General features: G+C 41.3%; 1 protein-coding gene across 1 annotated transcript; it reads right to left on the bottom strand.

Annotated features, from left to right (window-relative positions):
• Positions 1-1,675: 1,675 nt before the first annotated feature.
• On the bottom strand, positions 1,676-16,481 carry LOC149320667 (uncharacterized). The gene is made up of 10 exons (XM_089500116.1): positions 16,456-16,481; positions 16,258-16,270; positions 14,667-15,363; positions 13,017-13,123; positions 10,183-10,301; positions 9,060-9,193; positions 8,069-8,339; positions 3,946-4,274; positions 2,945-3,292; positions 1,676-1,780 (listed from the first exon to the last, which is right to left on the bottom strand). The coding sequence occupies exons 1-10, from the start codon at positions 16,479-16,481 to the stop codon at positions 1,755-1,757; spliced, it is 2,070 nt and encodes a 689-aa protein (XP_089356242.1). The 3' UTR covers positions 1,676-1,754.
• Between the last annotated feature and the right edge of the window lie 2,839 nt (positions 16,482-19,320).

The raw sequence follows: 19,320 nt of genomic DNA, 5'->3' as shown, positions 1-19,320 counted from the left end.
ATACGGATGAGAAACCGTATCAGTGCTCAGACTGTGGAAAGGGTTTCAGGCAGAAGTGTAACTTGATCTGTGCTGGCCAAATGGCCGTAATAAAGTTATTATTATTATTATTATTGTAACTTGATCAGCCATCAAGGAACCCACACAAGAAGGAAACGAAAGTATCAGTGTGCAGAAACCACAGACTGTCACTCCTACTCTGCATCACTGAAGCCACTCAGCAGGGATATCATATGAGTATTCATCATGTGAAAAGAGTTTCACTTATAACATTAACCTCTTCCCTGAAGCTACCAAAAGCCTGAGCAGTGGCAGTCGCAGTCCAAGGCTCGCTGCTGTTGGCCCGCCTTCATTCTCCTTCTTCTCCTCTCTCTGCTGCCTGGCCTCCTTCCTCTTCTCCACCCCGGTAGCAGCATGCAGGTATTTTCAGGTCTACAACTAACATCTTCAATTTCTTTATTCAGTTTGCTTGATGAAGAAGTCAGTGTGACTTCGAAAGCTTGCAACATGTAATTGTGCATTTTGGTTGGTCCAATAAAAGTATCATTGGATGTGTAGATTACTTCCTGTTTTTTTAAAGGCTTCTCCAGGAACATTAAATTACCAGAGAGGGAGGATGAATACATAACCAAATTGCCCCATTCCACCCCCAGGAAAATTAATTAAATTCTAAATCAGGTCTGGGGTGCAGTCCTCCCAGGTCCAATGAAGCCAGTTACCTTGCCTTCCTCTCTATACATTCTTACCAAGATCCTGGGAACACAGAGACTGACAAGCAGCAGCACCCAATTACCCAGCTATCTTTATGACGGTGGTGTCTGTGTAATTTTGAAGGAATACATCCTTTTAAAATGCCGTTTTCAAATGATGCATGAGGAAAGAAATAGTGAATGCTGTCAAATGATACAATGCAAAATTAGACCCATCATGTCAAGTAGGCTCCAGGGAAATACCATGGACAGCCAAAAAGACAAACAAATGGGTCCTTGAGCAGATAAAGCCAGAAACATCCTTGGAAGCCAAGATGATCACACTGAGTATGTCATATTTTGGCCACCATTAGGAGAAGGTATGATTCACTAGGAAAGACGTGATACTAGGAAAGACAGAAGGCAGCAGAAATAGAAGAAGACCCCACACTAGATGGATAGATTCAATGGGGGAGATCGTGGGAATGGATCTGCATGAACTGAGCAGTCTTGGAATGAATGAATGAATGAATGAATGAATGAATAAATAAATAAATAAATAAATAATATATAGTGGAGGACAAGGGGTACTGGAAATATCCACAGGGTCGCCATGAGTTGGGACTTAGTCGAGGGCAGTTACCAAAAACATGTGATTACAACAAGAACAGGAGCCCTGGTTACCCAGGACGGTAAATTTGGAAGCATTCAGAAATAATAGTATTGTAAATGCAAAGTAAAGGATTGAGCTCAGTTTATTGGCTAAAATAAACACCGGCCATGAAAGCCTTCGACTCTGCATTGAAAAGTTGCTGCTGCTTTCCTCAGCAAGCAATCATACACTTAATACATAAACATCAAATAAGAACAACATTAGCAACAACAATGGAACTTATTGTCTAATATGTTATTTTACCTCTTCTGATTTTCAAGGTATATATAACTTACAAAGTATAAATAATTTCTTTTTATTTCCAGCAGATTAAATAAACAAGAGATTCTGAGTAAAGTCAGTTTTCTTTTCTCTCCTTTGCCCCCATGCTGCCTTCTTAGGAGAAGCTTGAGTCAGTTCTTGCTGTCTTCAGCAAAACCTGAAAGGATAAGGATAAATGAACCAGGAAAATCCAAAGTGACCCCAGTTGTCCTTGGTGGCTTCTTTGACATATGTGCTAATAGTTACCAATGCAAGCTCCACCACCATTTGTTCTTGATAACTAATACAAGCAGGCCAGAATAGTAAAAGAACCATCACAATGAGCAACTGGAATAGTAATTCCAAATGGGAATTTTGAAGCCCATGGGTGTGGTTCTGGGAATGGTATTGATGGGAACCCCAGTGCACATGATGTGCGGTTGCCGCAGCCCTGATCCGGTGAGCAAAGGGACAGGGTTAAGCCCCACCTTTACCGCTGTCCATTTTGCCCCTAAGACTATGAAAGCTTCTGCTACAACGTCTTGTGCTCAGTATGGTCCAAAACACACTGCAGAAATAATCCAGTTTGAGTTTAACTGCCCTGACTCAATGCTAGGGAATTCTGTGAACTGTAATTTTGTGAGACATTTAGCCTTCTCTGCCAGAGAGCTCTGGTGGTACAATAAATTACAATTCCCAGAATTCCCCCGCATTGAGCCGAGGAAGTTAAAGCACTCTTCGACTGGATTATTTCTACAGTGTGTTTTGGACCTTAGTCTCAGGTGCTACAAGATTCCTTTGCAAGAAGAAGGTTCTTTAACAGAATGCACTTTGCAACATGTCCTGGATCATACATAATTGACTAATCTCAAGTAATCTGGGAAAATAGCTGTGAAAGGAAACATTCTGTGCTTGCAGTCAGCTCTCTCCCTCGCTTACCAGCCTCACAGTCTGCTACTCCTTGGGGCTGATGGTTCAAGTATGTTCACCTTACAAAGCACTCAGACAACAGAAAGAGTTGATGAATAAAAATGTATAATTGGTTAAATGCCAACAGGGAGAAAAATGGATCAGGACCATGATTGTGAAAGAAACATATTTTAAAATAACCCCCTTACACTGCATTTGGCCCTAACTGCAATTTGTACAATAGGACAAATGGGCCCCACCTCTTGCAGTGCTGCTGCCCCAGTCCAAATAGGTCCAGTAGTTACGTTTGCAGGTTCTATTTAAAAACAGATCACAAATCTCTCCCAGTCCTACATTTGATCAGACAATATACATTTCCCATTTTTCCTTCATTCTGCCTCATATCTGGATGGACAAAAGACTCATCACTCACCAGCAGCATTTACTTGATCTCTGGAAATATCATTTGTGTTGGGGACCTCCTCGTATGGTGGCTTGCACTTTGCCTGAGACTGGTGGGCTGGGCTCAGATCTTGATCTTCTGGTGTCATTTGATTGGCAGTAAACAACACAGTTGATCCAGAGACTGTTGCTTTGGGAAGCTGAAGTGGGCAAAAAATGGGTGGCATGCTTTGGTGCTGAGTAAATGGCTCCTGTTCTGCAGAGTAATTTCCCCCTTCTGAGCTGGAAAAAGGCACCTGGGAGCCAGGCTGATTGGTAACTGAAGCTCTTGGCAGACAAAAGTCATTCCAGGGCACAGTCTGAAATTCAGGGATGCAGCCTAGATATAAAGCAGGAGCAAAGAAAGAAGAAAAGAGACAAAGGTGGTTTATAAGCAGAAAAAGTATAAAATAATCAAAATGCAAAAACAGCAAAAATACAGCATGCCACAAAATGATTGCATCAACAGAATTCAATCTGTATCAGAAAAGCTAAGGGAAATGTGTGAGGCTGAAAAGGCAAGAATGTGGATGCCATGAAAATCCTTCTGGGAGAGGAACCCAACACTGAGGTGGCACTACCAAGATGGTCCTCCCGTTGGGAATGACACACATCACTTCAAATCACAGTGGCAACCACAGGAGGCCTTCCACTGAGTAATGGATGGATGGATAAGTGCATATGAAGACAGTCCATGCCCTCAGTCATGCTATTATAGGACATGGAAAAGGCATAAATTATGCTTTTTAGTGAACTCAAATTAATTTTAATATATTTTAATGTTTTCTTTACCATGCAGGGAAGTTCAGTTACCAGGCAGTCTAAAAGGGCTGTAAACAAATAAACAGAGTTAACAGATCTTTTCAGGGAGGAATCAGTTGTTAGCCTATGTGTGATAATTCCTTTCTGTTTCTCTGTTTTCATGACCATTGGTGGCATCTTCTCAATAAGGAATCACCAATACTGGATATAATTTACTTACGTGACACTTACCTGAGTTCCCAGCGGGTGGCTGTATTAGGAGATGCCCTCCCATATGATTCTGTAGATACCCTGGAGCAGCTTCTGTGGTTCCAAATCTGACAAGCCCACCGTTGCCAGGTAGGGAGAAAAAAGGGGTGCTGGATTTACTGGGAGTGGCTATAAACTGGACTGTTGGTGAACGCTGATGGACTGGGAAGCGGTGTAATGGAGACATCTGGTGCTGAGGGTGGCTCAACTGGAACATCCCCGATTGACTACTTGAGTGATAATACTGGCTTTCTAGGTTGGCTGTAGGTTCCAGCTGCTCAAGGTAATTGCATTGCACATGAGAGATGACTCTGGGGTAAGGAAGAAATAGTTCACTGGTTATTCTTTAGAAATATAGGCCATTCTCTCCACACAGGATCATAAGATTGGTACCTACCATGAAGGTTTGTTCTGATCTGCTGTGAAGGGGGCATCCAAATGGCTTGAGATCTCTCCTACCATCTAAGACAGGGATCATATGGCCACAATTTTTTTTATCAAGTAGTGATGATCCCCATCTCTTCCTCTGGTTCCATTTATGGTTAAGCTAATAGCGGGGGACAGGGATCTCAGGGAGCCTTACATCCTTGATATAAAAACACAGATACAGCTGAAAGGACAAGGATATTACAATCCTACAAAGCAGATAGCTGGACTTAATGCATAAGGATCTGGTGACTCCCTCTCCCAGTTCCCTCTCAGAATTAACCCTGTCCTTTTAAGTTACAATTCAGATTGAGACTATGCAACCATAAAAAATAAAAACATTTGCTACAGTTTGGGGCCCTTTTAGCTCATAACCAAAGGAGCACAGTTTGTGGGTGGTTCATCATGACATCAACAATTCTTTTGAGCCTTGTCTTTTTAAGTCCATTAGGTTATGACCGTCTTTTGTGTAATAATTTTGTATACACATGTATATAAAATCAGTGTTTGTATTACCTGACTGTGGTGCTGTTTATCATCTTAAAATTCAGAAGAATTAAACATTTTTTTAAAAATTATGGATGTTATGGTAATTGGCTTAGATACACAGAGTAGTTGGGATAGCTGGATAGCAAGCAATTCAGGCCAGGATAGCTGCGTCACATGCTGTTCAGCTCTGATATATTTTGTCCTGGTCCTGCTTCTCTGGGAAAGAAGGAACTGTTGAGCAATGAGAGAGGGAGGGAGCTCAGGCAATGGTTCTGTCCTAATTGACTTCGGGGATGAACTGCAAGAGCAGCCAAGGAATTTGCTGATGGCCTAGTTAGGAAAGGATTGACTTCCTTGCCGAGGCAATAAGCCCTGTGCAAATATCACACACATGCTGAGAAGATTATGCTGTGAGATTCATTTGAACCAAGCCGTGAGTGAGACATCCACTGAGGGGATAGACTGTGAGTGGCAATTAAAGAGAACAGAGTTTGTGAAAAGATAATAAAACTGGCTGTAGAGAGAATATAGTCTTTTCATAGAATCATAGGCCTGTTACAGACTGCCAAAATAAAGCTGCTTCGGGTCTCTTTGGAGGTATGCTATTTAAGTGATGCATGGGTCCTAAGAGTCCGGAGGTCGCGCCAAAGCCACACTCCATTCCTAAGCACTGGAGGGCAGCTTTGGTGCAGCTTCCAGATTCTTAGGGTGCATGCATCATTTAAACAGCACACCTCCAAAGAGACCTGAAGCAGCTTTATTTTGGCAGTCTGTAACAGGCCATAGAGTTGGAAGAGACCACAAGGGCCATCCAGTCCAACCCCCTGCCATGCAAGAAATCCAAATCAAAGCATTTTGTCTGAAGTAGTAAGGTATCTTCCTTAACAGAGATCAGTTCTTAATTCAGAGATGGGGCCCCTCACTTTCCTCTCTAATTTCACCAATTACTCATTATTGGACTTTCTTTTTAACCAAAAACTGTGAAACAATGTTAGGTTTGGATTTCAGTGTAATGTCTGTTGAAATCATTAATTCTTGTTTCTGGCACTCTAACCCAACCACCAGACTCACTGTTCTCTGAGGATATGAATTTTGGAAACAGAAGTACAATTATGAATTTAGCTAGGAATATTTTTTCTACATATAAACCTTCTTACTATTCTTTTTTTTCTTTTTCTTTCTTTTTTTTTTTTTTGGTTGTAAGAGTTACATAATACATAATACATCACTATTTATAGTTTTTGTGGGTTTTTCAGACTGTGTGGCCATGTTCTAAAAGAGTTTGTTTCTGACATTTCGCCAACCATGCTATAAAAAACTATGGATGTTAGCCATGAAAGCCTTCGACTTCACATTCGTACTAATCATTTACATTTGGAAGTTTGGTGGTTGTTCACTTTAAATCTAATCAGGATAAGAATCTAATTCTATTCCAAAAGAAACCTCTCCGGATTCATCATTTAAATATTCAAACCCCTGCAGGATATAATGAAAGGATGCATTTGGAGAGAGTTTTGGGCTAAATCATTCAATTGTTAATTAGTTCAATTATCCTGCCACTCTGCTAAACTACCTCATTAAGAGCAGCAGTTCAATATAAGTGAATTAGGCCAGGACTTTACAGGGATTCTGGAATGCTGAATGTAGCCAAACAGAGGATATGAGTGGAAGCTATTTGGTAAGTCCTAAGAATTATACAGTCTATTTGCTTTTACATGTTAGTGTTTTGTAGTATACCTTGTGCATATATATTTAGGGAGGAAAAGAAGGAATGAAATGGCTGGATATTATCTGGATTTGGCTGACTTTTTTTTTTTTACATTGGAACCCTTAAAATAAGAGTGTGTACTTGACAGATGAGGTGGGAGATTGAATTTACAGCCCTTTATGTATGTGAGCTCTGAAAGAAGAAGATATATTACCACTACTGTGAAGAACTGTGAGAATTGCATGAAACACCAAATTGGCATATAGGACTGAACACCAGCTGAGGCTCTTACGTTTTAATTTTTCCTCCCTAATAAATTAGAACTAGTGGAATGTATGAGACAGTTTTATGGTGATATGTGTGTGTAATGTATACATTCAAACTGTAACAGTAATAGCGCTAATGACATTATATTAAACACAGTGTTACCATAATAGTTTTATTTGGTGGTTATGAAATTATTAATTCACCACCTTAATGTGAATCATTTGTAATTTGTTACGCCTCTTTCTGAATGGCAGAAGGGAAGGGAACAGGACAAGAGGAGCGCTATTAGGTGTTTTAAACCTTGGCTCTGCCTGGTTTCTCTCTGCCTGTGGCTCTCTGTGTTGTTGCAGAGGCAGACAGCGAGGGAGACAAAAAAGACCAAAACAGTCCAAACGGAATGGAAGTCATAAGAAAAGGGATAAGTGGAAAAAAGAGCAACTGTTGACTAGAGGGACACAAGAAGTGCATGGTCCTGGCAGGGAAGTGGGCAGAGGAGGACAACAGATAGATGGACTAAAAGTCTCAAAAGCCAAAAGTCAGACAGGATGGAAAGCAATCCTTATGGAACATGGATATTTGGCCGGATTGCTATCATCAAGCTTTCAAGCCACACAGCAACATGAAGCAACTATTATGGATAAACATAATAAATTCTGTTGAGAGTTGTTTTATGCTACACCCAAGTAGAATGAGACCCAATGGATTCAAATAAAAAGAAAAGGGATTCCACCTAAACATTAGTAAGAACTTCTTGATTGTAAAAAATGTTCAACAATGGGCTAGACGGTCTCTGAGGGTGGTGGGCTCTCCATCCTTGAAGGCCTTTAAACAGATGTTGGATGAAAATCTTCAAGGAGTGCTTTGGTTGTGTCTTCCTGCATAGCAGGGGGTTGGTCTGGTTGGCCCTTGTGGCACTTGCTATTTCATAGATTTTTTATATCAAACTGGGAAATACTGGTCTCTCTCCACATCCCTCTCAAATGCAACTGGGATTGCTACTTACTTATCAATCTAGTGGTAATCCAATAATCTAATAATCACTTTAAAAAAAGAATAACAAATAGCAGAACAATTTGTGCAAAACAAAATCTTTGTTTAAATTAAATTGTGGAGCTTCATCAAGAATAATATAACTGATAATATAGCCATTTATTTTTAAATGTAACATCCTATGCTCTATTTCCACTAGGCTTTCTATGCCCACTATGTACTTACCTTTGGCTCTGGGTGCTACCAGGAAAGGCCTCACTGGAGCCACTTTCCTGGCTGGCTGGACTGTATGCACTGCTAGAAGTATCCAGCATCCATTGGATAATTGGATTGTTTGAGTTAACCACCACACTGCATGGAAGTACGGCTCTCCGAATGGGTGGAGGACTTGGAATGGCCTGCAAGATTTCCTCCTTGAGAGACCCAAATATGCCCTGGGAGATGTCTTTCATCTGGGCAGATTCATTTGGAGCTGATCTGCTCGTAACTGAGGCAATTGAAGAAAAATAAAGGATGTGTCACTTATGAAAGGTAAGCAGCGCATGGGAGGCCCAGAACTTGGCAGAAATCATGTAAAAGAGTTAGAAGGCAGAGACTGAAAGAACAACTGGTATTGTATAAAAGTCAGGAGAGGACAGAGAAATGAAATATCCTCAGCTATTATACAGTGCTATTGTCTGCTGTCTAAGACAATGTCTTTTCCTTTTAGGTTCAGTTATAAAAATACGTTTGCAGGCATGGACATCACACAAATTTGGCATACTCATCACATCTAATTTCCTTAAGTTTGTTCTGCATAAAGTTGAAGTGGCTCTAAAAACCTTGCACATTTAGAACAACGCTTCTGGATTAGTTCTTCAGTACTTCTCTGAGGTTGTATCTACACCACCAAAACAATTCATTCTCACCTCATTTCTACAGCTTTAGGAAAACATGGCACACAACCTTTATCACAGTGAAAACATTAGGGTTTAATGCAATCTTTACAAACTCACATTTTACTCCACAGTTTTAAGAAATACTGTTTTTCCTTGTTTTTTTGAAAAATGGAGTGTGATTGTTTGCTTGGCAGGAGACTAAGGCCACGAAAGAGCCAGGAATTCTGCCCTTTCCTGCACACCCACACATGGGCTGATACAGAAGGGAAATGTCTGGAGTGTTTCTAGGGAAGGAACTGCATTGTGACATACTTCAATAAGGTTTTAATAGGTCTCACCTGATGTAGAGACAAGTGGTACTGTTTGTTCACTGTGGATACTAGAACAGTTAATAGTTGGAGGACCCATCAAGATTGCAGGAGGCTGGTCAAGCACATTCTCAGGCAGCTGAGACACAGGCAGTAATGTTGCACTAAAAGTAAAGTGAAACATCATGATAAACATGAGCAGTGAAAAGAAGGAAAAATAAGAATTTTCTGTGGTGCTTCACTTTCAATTTCCTTACCTACAGTGGGAACGTTCCTGCTACCGTCCTTACAGAGGGTATATCTGATCTATTCCAATACAATAATATTCCCTTTCATTCCTTTACATGTCCTTAAATTTGTATGGTTTGATGTTGTTAGAGCTAGTAATTTTTGCATTCTGGTACATTTCAATTTCTGATCTGCACACTTTTTCTTTGACTATGTACTTTTGTTTATCCTCCTAACTAGCAGCATTTCCCTTTTTTCCTTCTCTGTCTCTCCTTCATAAGACCTATTGTTTGACTAGGCACAATAATGTCTAAACAAAGATATTTTAAATGTTTTATATAAAAAAAGACTTGGCTTATTTCTTTCTCTGCTAGACTCTGTGTTAGTTAAGGGGGTGGGTGTGGGGAAGGTTGTTGTTCAGCTTCTACCTTAATAATTTGCTTACTCTGGTTGAGAGATCTACTGCTCTCACATTTCTCAATAGACATAGGAAAGATCTAATATAGTGTTTAAGAAGGATGCTGACGCTAATCTACCTGATTGCTAGAAAATACTGTTTGCAACCTTGGAAGCTCAGATGACTAAAATGGTAAATTCAAAGGCACTTATAGATAGATAGACAAGTGCAATCTACAGTCCCCTATACAGAGAAAGGAGGAACCACTGGAGGCAGATTTCTCCCCATAAACTGTTGAAATCCATTTGAGAGAGACACCACTTGATAGCGGTATGTCCACCTGTTTCCCTAAGGCTTCAAAAATAAATTTTGTAGGCTCTCAACTCTGCAGCATTCTAAAATTATGGGGCAGGGGAACTTGCATGACAAAAGAATATACTGACAAGGAGCAATGCCTCTCCTGTGCCACTTGCCACTCTCTTAATAGCTACCATCCATCTCTGAATCCAAGAGGCAGAGAATTCTCACCCCTGGGAATTTTGTTGAGGACCTACTGACAAAGCTGCTTCCGTAGCTGAAGATTTCTTGTCCTTTGCTGTCAGTTTTTCTGTTTTTCTCCACTTTGCTCTGCGATTCTGGAACCAGACCTAATAAAGGGAGAGATTCTTAGTGAAAGGAATGGTCACTGTAGAACAGGATCTCATGGTGTAAAAGGAGATCACTTAAATCACATACAATTACTACCTATTCTTGCTGCTATATCATGAGACTCACTTCAACATACAGGCAAAAACCATTCTGCCGTGATTCTTGTTAGCTTAAACTGCAGAACCTCTTACATTTAAAATGTTAAAGATACAGTTTGATCTCAGTTAGTATTTAATATTTGTTGTTTTTGTTGTTGTCAACTGCCCTTGAGTCCACCTTGATTCATGGTACCCCTGTGGATGAGGTATCCCCAAGACACCTTATCCTCCACTGCTCTGCTTAGGTCTGCAAACTAAAGCCCATGGCCTCCATGACTGAGTCTATCCATCTAGCATGCAGTCTTCCTCTCTTTCTACTACCCTCTACATTTCCTACCATTATTGTTTTTCCTAATTAATCGTGCCTTCTCACGATGCGGCCAAAGTATGACAGCCATGGTTTCATCATCTTAGCTTCCAGGGAGATTTCAAGCTTGGTCTGTTCAAGAACCCATTTCTTTGTCTTTTTTCACCATCCACAGTATCCTCAGCACTCTTCTCCAGCACCTTATCCCAGATTAATTTATTTTCTTATTACAGTGGGCCCTTGGTATACGCGGGGGATCCGTTCCAGACCCCCCCCCGCGTATACCAAAATCCGCATATGCTCAAGTCCCAATTGTTCCCAATGGCGGCGCGTGTGCATGTGCGCCGCCATTGGGAATAAAACCTCCCTGGCCTCCCCTCGTCCCTTCCCACCCTTGCTTCCCTCCCCCTGCCTCCCTCCCTCCCCTCCCTCTTACTTACCTTCAAGGCCTCCGTTTGCCGCCGCCGCCACAGGAAAAGCCAGGTGGTGACAGAGGTGGCGGCAGTAGAGGCCAAGCCCCGGGCTCCTCTCCGCCGCCGGAGAAGAGCCCAATGGTAGTGCTGGAGGCCTCTTGTCCCCGAACAGCACCGCCACTGGACCTTTCCTGTGGCGGCGGTGAGGAGGCACAGCCGCCGCGCCAGAGGCCTTCAAGGCCTCCAGCGCCAGCATCCGGAAGGGCCGAATACCGGTGTTGGAGGCCAAGAGGCCCCAGCACCGATAGTCCTTGAGGAGGCCAGATGCCGGCGCTGGAGGCCTTGAAAGCCTCTGGCGCTGCTGCCCTCCACGCCTCCTCTTCGCCGCCTCCACGCATTTCCTTGCGAAAAGGAGGTGTGGAGGGCAGCAGCACCAGAGGCCTTCAAGGCCTCCAACACCGGTATCCGGCCCTTCCACGGCGGCGGAGGCCTCGAGGAGGCCGGATGCCGGCGCTGGAGGCCTTGAAGGCCTCCAGCGCAGCAGCTGTGCCTCCTCACCGCCGCTGCAGGAAAGGTCCAGTGGCGGTGCAGTTTGGGGCCAAGAGGCCTCCAGCACCGCGATCAGGCTCTTCTCCGGCAGCGGAGAGGAGCCCGGGGCTTGGCCTCTGCTGCCACCGCCGCCACCCGGCTTTTCCTGTGACAGTGGTGGTGGCAGTGGCGGCAGCAAACGGAGGCCTTCAAGGTAAGTAAGAGGGAGGGGAGGGAAGGAGGAGGGAAGCGAGGGAGGGAAGGGAAGAGGGGAGGGGAGGAGAAGGAAGTTATCCCTAATGGCGGCGCGTGTGCACGTGCGCCACCATTGGGGACAACTTCCCGTTTTGCCATCCGCGGATGGTCAAATCCTCGGATGGCAAATCCGCGCATAAGAAGGGCCGACTATATCTGCTTTCTTCACTGTCCAGCATCCCATACATGGTGATGGGGAATAAAATGGCTTGGGTGATTCTAACTTTAGTGCTCAGTTGTATATGTTTATACTTTAAAATATTCTCTAGTTCTTTCATAGCTGCCGTTCCCATTCCTAGTCTTCTTCTGATGTTTGAATATACTGATCTAAAACAACAACAGGAATAATTGTTGGAAATGTGAACATCCAAATGGAACACGCTACCATAGGTGGTGGAATTGTAAAAAAGCAAGGAAATGCTGGGAAATGATTCATAAAGAGATATCTGACATTCTTCACACTGAATTTAGAATGAGCTGAGAACTACTTCTGTTAAACGTAACAGATGAACTAAAAGATAAACTTAATCAAGAAGAAACAAATGTATTATTACGTATGATCATGACAGCACGTCTAGTGTATGTAAAGTACTGGAAAGAAAAGAATAATCCACTAATCGGGGAATGGATAATAAAATTAAATGAGCTTGCAGTAATGGGCAAACTGACTATGCTTATTAATGGAAAAACAGGTCAGCAATATAAAAACAAATGGGAAAAATCAGTGTGTTCTGGGACTAAGATAAGTAGTAACACAAAAGGGCAAATCAGTAACACTGAATTATATATAAAATATATATAAAAGGGAAAGTAAGATTACAGTTTAAGGAAAACTCTGGATGGAATAAAATGTAATTAAGATGCATATTTTTCAAGCAAAAATCCCATTAAAAACCCCCGAAAACCCTGGTTAACTGTTTTGGATGTGACAGTGAGCCACAGTTTAAGCTAATCAGGCCTGGTGGACCAAAAACAACACGCAAAAGGAGCTGGTAGCTTGAAGGGATTTTGGACTAAATGCTCATTTCCAGCTTCTAAACTAAGGATGGCTTAACAAACCGGAGATTTTTCATGCAAATCAGATAAATTTCTACGTCATCAGCAATGTCTCACCATAACCCGCTGTGGGGTGACACCGACAGCGGCAGCAATTTCTCGGCGCTTTTCGTTGTCAGGATAGTGATCTTCCTGGAACATTCTCTCCAGCTCATCCAGCTGTTCTGGATTACCAACATGGAAGAAAAGAAAGAAGCAGTATAAGAAAGAATTGGCAAGGAGTCGGAAAGAAAACGTTGGAAAGAACTTGGAGTAAAGAAGAGGGATCTGAACTTGAAAATATTTGACTTGGAAAATATTGTGTTCTTCACATTTAAAAACAACAACACAGTACTTCATTGTGTCTCTCCAAACCTCTTGTTGTTGTATACATTCAAGTCATTTCTGATTTATGGTGATCCCAAGACAAACTTATCATAGGGGTTTATTGGCATGATTTGTCCAGAGGGGATTTTCCTTTGATTTTCTCTCTAGACTGAAAATGTGTGACTTGCCTAAGGTGACCCAGTGGGTTTCCATGGCCAAGTGGAGCTTGAAACCCTGGTCTCCAGAGTCTTTGTCCAATTCTCAGACAATTACATTACATTGGCGCTCTAGCTCTCAATCTTAACAGGAGCTGTTATGCTCAGAACTTGACTAACGTCCAAAGCACACTGCAGAAATTATCCAGTTTGAGACCACTTTATCTGCCCTGGCTCAATGCTAGGAAATTCTGGGAACTGGAGTTTTGTCAGACATTTAGGCTTCTCTGTCAGAGAGCTCTGGTGCCACAACAAACTACAATTTCCAGGCTTCCCTAGCACTGAGCCAGAGCAGTTAAAGCAGCGTCAAACTGGATTATTTCTGCAATGTGTTTTGGACCTACGGCAACCTATAAAATAACGTTGTATGAGTAGAGCTGTTGGGGGATTGCAGGAGACACCTTCTCTCTTGCCCACTGTAGTTCACAATGTTCCAGGGCTATGAAACTGATACTTTATACAGGAATAGAAAATAATTTCTAGATTCTTAGTGAAAGTGTTCTGCATTCTTAATGAAAGTATCTCAGAGCACCTTTAAAGGATCTGTGTATATGGTAGATTGCCACAGAAATCTGCTTGTGGCATGTTTCAGGAGTATAAAGCATACGCCAATGTACATTTTTAAAAATGTAAATACTAACAACGTGTATAACTGAAAAATATAAATAAATAAATATAAATATGCATGAAATCAAAGTTCAGACTAATATTCACTTTTTACATGTAAAAAAAAAGGATGCTTTACAAAAGGAAAAGAATCTCACAACTTCATACAAACCAAGTTGAAGTTTAGGGAATTACTGAAAGATTCCCTTGTCAGAAATGCTCAAAAGGGACAGAGTTCATGCTGCATTGGCCTTTTGATCATTAGTGCTGAGCATGTTTAAGAATAATTGAGAACAGGGGAGGTCTGCAAAATCTGAGTTTTGCAGAAGATGTAAGAAAAAGCCATGAAGTCAGGGGCAGGAGAGAACCGGTGGTACTTATTTCTATCACATCATATACTTCCACCTCTCCATGTTCAGAATGCATATTTGTAAATGAAAAGATTTCACATAACTACCTTCCCTCTCCTACTATTCACAAGAAACAGATGATACAATAGCTGCCCTAGGATGTTGCTGCCACTCAGGGCACTGGATTCCCAAATGTGTGAAACAGTGCAAAGTGATTCTTAATATCCTACCAGGGCTATAGAAAGTACGTGTCTTTTTCCGGGCAGGTGGAACAGGCTCTTCTGGAGTTTCTGGTGAACTTTCCTTTTTTTTTGTTGCATCAGGATTTCCTTCGAATGTGGGAAATGACAAGCGCTTGTCAGACTGCAGATCTGTGTAGTTAAGCACAGTGTATCTGACTAGTTTGCCTGCTTTTTGATCCAAGCTTAGGTTCTGATTCTGATCCTGGATCTGCTCTGCTCTGTGTACATCCTCAAGAGCACCGACAGCAAGAATGCTGTTGCTCTGTTTTTTCATTGTTTCTTTTTCTGTAATATTAAGATTTGCTTGGCCCTGGGATTTGGGCTGGTTAGTGTGGTTTGGCTCGGCTTCTCCAACAGGGGAATGTATGTCCAGATGACTGAAACAGGTTGGTAGGTGTTTGCCTAGGGAAGGAAAACAGAGCTGATGAGGATCCAACATGGGCAGCGGAGCAGCCAGTGATTCAGTCTCCTTGCCTGTATAACAAGATCCACCCCCTTCTTCTTTTTTAATAATATCAGTCTCCCTTTCTTTCTCCAGGTTCTTCTGAGACTTGTCTTCTATGATTGCTGTGTGAAACATGGATGCTGCATTAATTCTGGTTCCAACTACCTTCACAAGCTTCCTGTTTTGAACAAACTGCCCTGTGCACAACAGTGGCCTTCTCAATCTCCCTTCCTGCTGTTCCTATTCTTTGTTCAATGCTGCAAAGCAAAAACACCCACATTATTTCAAAGCAAGCAAACAGAAACCAAATGTTTTTTAAAAAAGATCTTGCGTGAAAATTTTACAACTTCAACAGTGAGGAGAAAAGCAAGCGAAGGATGACAGAGAGGACAATGACAATATAGGCTTCATGTGTTACATCTTCTCAGGTGAAGGTGCTTCACTTGGGAAGGAGGGCTTTGGGAAAACAGTTGTTCTGTTAGACAAGTGGCTTGTACAGTACATCTGGTTAAATTGTCTGGTTTTAAAGATAATTTAATATATTTTAAGTGTTTTAAAATTATTATTATTATTATTATTATTATTATTATTACTATTGTACATTGATTTTATTGTAAGTTGCCCTGAGATACTGATATGGAAAGAGAGATAAATATTTTAATACCTACATACCTATGTGCATCAGATATCTAATACTTTGGCTTGTAAAGACTTGAGTTCTAACGAGGTTAATCATAGCAAGATGTTGGAAAACAAAAATAACTATACAATTGGAAGAGAGGTATAAGGAGATATGGAAATTAGCAATTAATGATAAATTCACATGCAGATTGAAAGTAAAAATTGGATTATGGGGGGAAAAGTGACTTTGATGGAATTTGGAAAGAATTCATTCAGAAAGTATGGAGAAAAGAAGATGGAACATTACCTCCACAGGAGGAATAGAGATTTGGGATGGAATATAAGGGTGAAAATGGCTCCGGAGAAGGGGAGCACTGAGGTGGGATATAAAATATACATACTGTATATACTCATATATAAGTCTAGAAATTTTAGTCAAAAAATTGACCCCAAAAATTTGAGTCGACTTATCCATGGGTCAATGTACCATAAGTACTGTGGTTTAACTCTCACCAGGAGGTGGTTTCTATTTTTATGAAAGACAAGAGTGTAATTCTCATGGAAGCACTAACCTTCCTCTATTCTCTCATCCATCTATCCTTCAATATGAACACTGCCTCTTGCAGTTTTGTAAGTTCTTTGGCATTGTTTTTCCTTGCTTCATCCTTTAGATCCTTTGTTACATGACCCTAAGTCTTACTCTCGACTTACTCACGGGTGATATCAAAATCCATCATTTTGGCCTCTAAACTTGCCCTCAATTTATACATGAGATTGACTTATAGTTGAGTGTATACGGTAGCCAAATTGTAATAGAATGTAGAAAATATGTATATGGAATTATGTATTGTATAAAATTTATATGTATGAACTTTAGTTTCAATTAAAAATTTGTAAAAATTTTAAAAAGACCCAAGTTCTTAAATTTTGAGTCCCTGCAGACTCCACTGGGCTTGTCCAAGACACACCACAGACCCATGTCAGAAGTAAAACTAGTATCGAAACTCCATCTATTCCAGCCATCACTCCAATCACCCTTCTTCCTTCCCTTCACCAATTCCCCGCCACCTCTTAAGGAGATTATCTCACTGCTCAAACCTCTATGGGACGATTAAACTTAGGTGGCAAAGAAAGGGACAAATTCAAGGAGGAAATCAAGCCTATAAGTGCCAGACTTTTATAGCCCTCAGGAGCAACAGAGACTCAGGGTGAAGTCCAGATTGCCCAGATAGCATCGCTTTCATGGCCTGGGCACCTTCCTACAGAATCCTGGGATCTGTACTTCTGTGAGACACACCAGCACTCTTTAGCAGAGAAGGCTAAAAACCATCTGACTGCAAATCCCAGCACTCAGTAGGCTGGACCTACAACACTTAAAGCGGGTGGGTTATTTCTACAGCGCAGTGCAGCCTTCATTTCAAGCCCAGCAGCCATTGCAAGAGTATTAAAGAGACTTATAAGTATACTTGGCCCTCCTTATCCATGGATTTTTTTATCCACTGATTCAAGCATCCACAGCTTGAAAATATTTACCAAAAAAAAGTATAAATTCCAAACAGCAAACCTTGATTTTGCCATTTTATATAAGGGATATCATTTCGCTCTGCCATTGTATTTAATGGGACTTGAGCATTTTGTTATCCATGAGGGGTCAGGGATAACAAGGACCCACATAAGGACAAGGGGCTGCAATGGGGAACCTTCTGTTACCAACTAGAAAAAGGCAAATATTCCCTCTTGTTCCCTTCTATTTTTTTAAAGCGGGTTAAAGGCATTTAACGCGGTTTAAAAAAAGGACGAAAAAAAAATCGATTTCAAATGGGAACGCATGCGGGGTGATCTAGAACAGTTCTAGGTTTAAATCGGGTTCAAATGGGCACGCCTCTATCTGAATTCGATTCGTAACCCGCGTTAAACCCCAGTGGAAACACCCCCAATGTCCAAACAAGAGTTTAGAGGTTAAAACAAGAGCAAGTTTTTATTCTTGGTTTGCAAAGCAACATGACTAGGCCAGAGCGTGTTTAGCCTAGCAAAGAAACAACAGCCTCCCAACTTCTTTTATATCCACTGTACTTCATTCCTATATTTAGAGTCCATATATTTATATATATATATATATACCAAACAAAGTATGGCAAAAAAGCAGAAAGTAATACCTCATACATAGGCAGAAGTATCCCAACCAGCTGTCTCTCAGACATAGAATATATGGAATATTCTGTATCTAACACTTGCTACCTCTTTGCTAGACAAAGAGAATCTTCTGGTCTCAGTTAAAGTTCCCTTGAGTATTAACAATGTAATATCAAGAAATAAATCTCAATTCTTGCGTCTTCACTTCCTCCCCGCTCTCACTGAACCCGGTCATTAAAAAGTGTCCATGGGCAAGGTGACCAGAAGTCCTGACTGCAAAGGAGGACAAAGCACCGCAAAAATGTAGGACATTCAAGAAAAATGTTGGGTATTGCATAAAAACACTAAAATTCCTTTCATTTTGATATTATTATTACTATTATTATATTTGTTTTATAGAGTGCCGTAGGCTTTACACAGTGCTTTACAAAGCAAAATATTTTTAAAAAGATAAAAGCCTGCCTACTGTGTACAATCTAACCAATTTTACAGGTATATTACATATGCTGCATGTTTCTTGAAGAAGAACAGCAAACATGGTGTTACTCAGTGGGCTTCTTGGGTCCAAAACACACTGCAGAAATGACACAGTCTGAAAGCGCTTTAACTGCCCTGGCTCAATGCTGTGGAACACTGGGAATTGTAGTTTATTGGAGCACTAGAGCTCTCTGACAGAGAAGGCTAAATGTCTCAGAAAACTACAGTTTCCAGGATTCCTTAGTATTGAGCCAGGGCAGTTAAAGCACTCTCAAACTGGATTATTTCTGCAGTGTGCTTTGGAAATTAGTCATGCTAAAAATGGAGGCTATTTTGGATATCTTCCTGAACAGTAGGTTGAAATGTAGGACATGTCCTGGAAAAGGAGGATGTGTAGCTGTCTAGAGTTTTCTTTTTCTCCATCCATCCCATAACAGTAATGGTTTCCAATTTACCCATATTTTCTCTCCTCACCCCCATTATTACATGGTCTTACCAATGCTGCTTCCAAGCCTGTAAAAGAAAAGCACTGCAGAGAGCAAGAAGCTGAACGTTCACTTCACCCTGGAGCCTTTTTAAGGCCCTAGTCCTCAAGTTCTTTCTCAAACTCCACCTTCCTTGCTACAAAGGCAGAAACCTTAAAAGGACAGCCCTTGGATGGCAAACCAAGCTGCCCTCTGGCTCTCCAGGTGCATGCTCTCCTACTATTGGCTAGAGCTTGGGAAAGTTCCTTTTTAAAGATTACAACTCCCAGAATCCCCCACCAGTATGGCTAATATACTGGTCACTGCTGGACTCTGGAGCCTGATCTTTTCCCTCCAGCAACTGGAGAGGAAGGAACAAAAAGAAACTTTCCCAACAGTGTTGCCAACAAGCCTCGAAGATAATTCCCCAAACGTTTGGCCAAAACTCACCAAATCCCCCCCATATCTCACCAAATACTTATTTCAACTCTCAAAATTACCA

The sequence above is a fragment of the Sceloporus occidentalis genome, unplaced genomic scaffold (assembly GCF_023333645.1).
Source record: "Sceloporus occidentalis isolate IW3139 unplaced genomic scaffold, rSceOcc1.0.p SCAF_1, whole genome shotgun sequence".
NCBI lineage: Eukaryota > Metazoa > Chordata > Lepidosauria > Squamata > Phrynosomatidae > Sceloporus > Sceloporus occidentalis.
Note: the sequence above shows the minus strand (reverse complement) of the source record. Positions and strands in the feature narration are given on the sequence as shown.

Coding starts and splice junctions, on each gene's coding strand:
- LOC149320667 (XM_089500116.1), bottom strand. CDS start 16,481: ATGATGGATTTTGATATCACCCGTGA. Junction 13,124..14,666: donor ACGTACTTTCTATAGCCCTG/GTAGGATATTAA, acceptor TTGGTAATCCAG/AACAGCTGGATGAGCTGGAG. Junction 1,781..2,944: donor AGATCAAGTAAATGCTGCTG/GTGAGTGATGAG, acceptor TTATCCTTTCAG/GTTTTGCTGAAGACAGCAAG.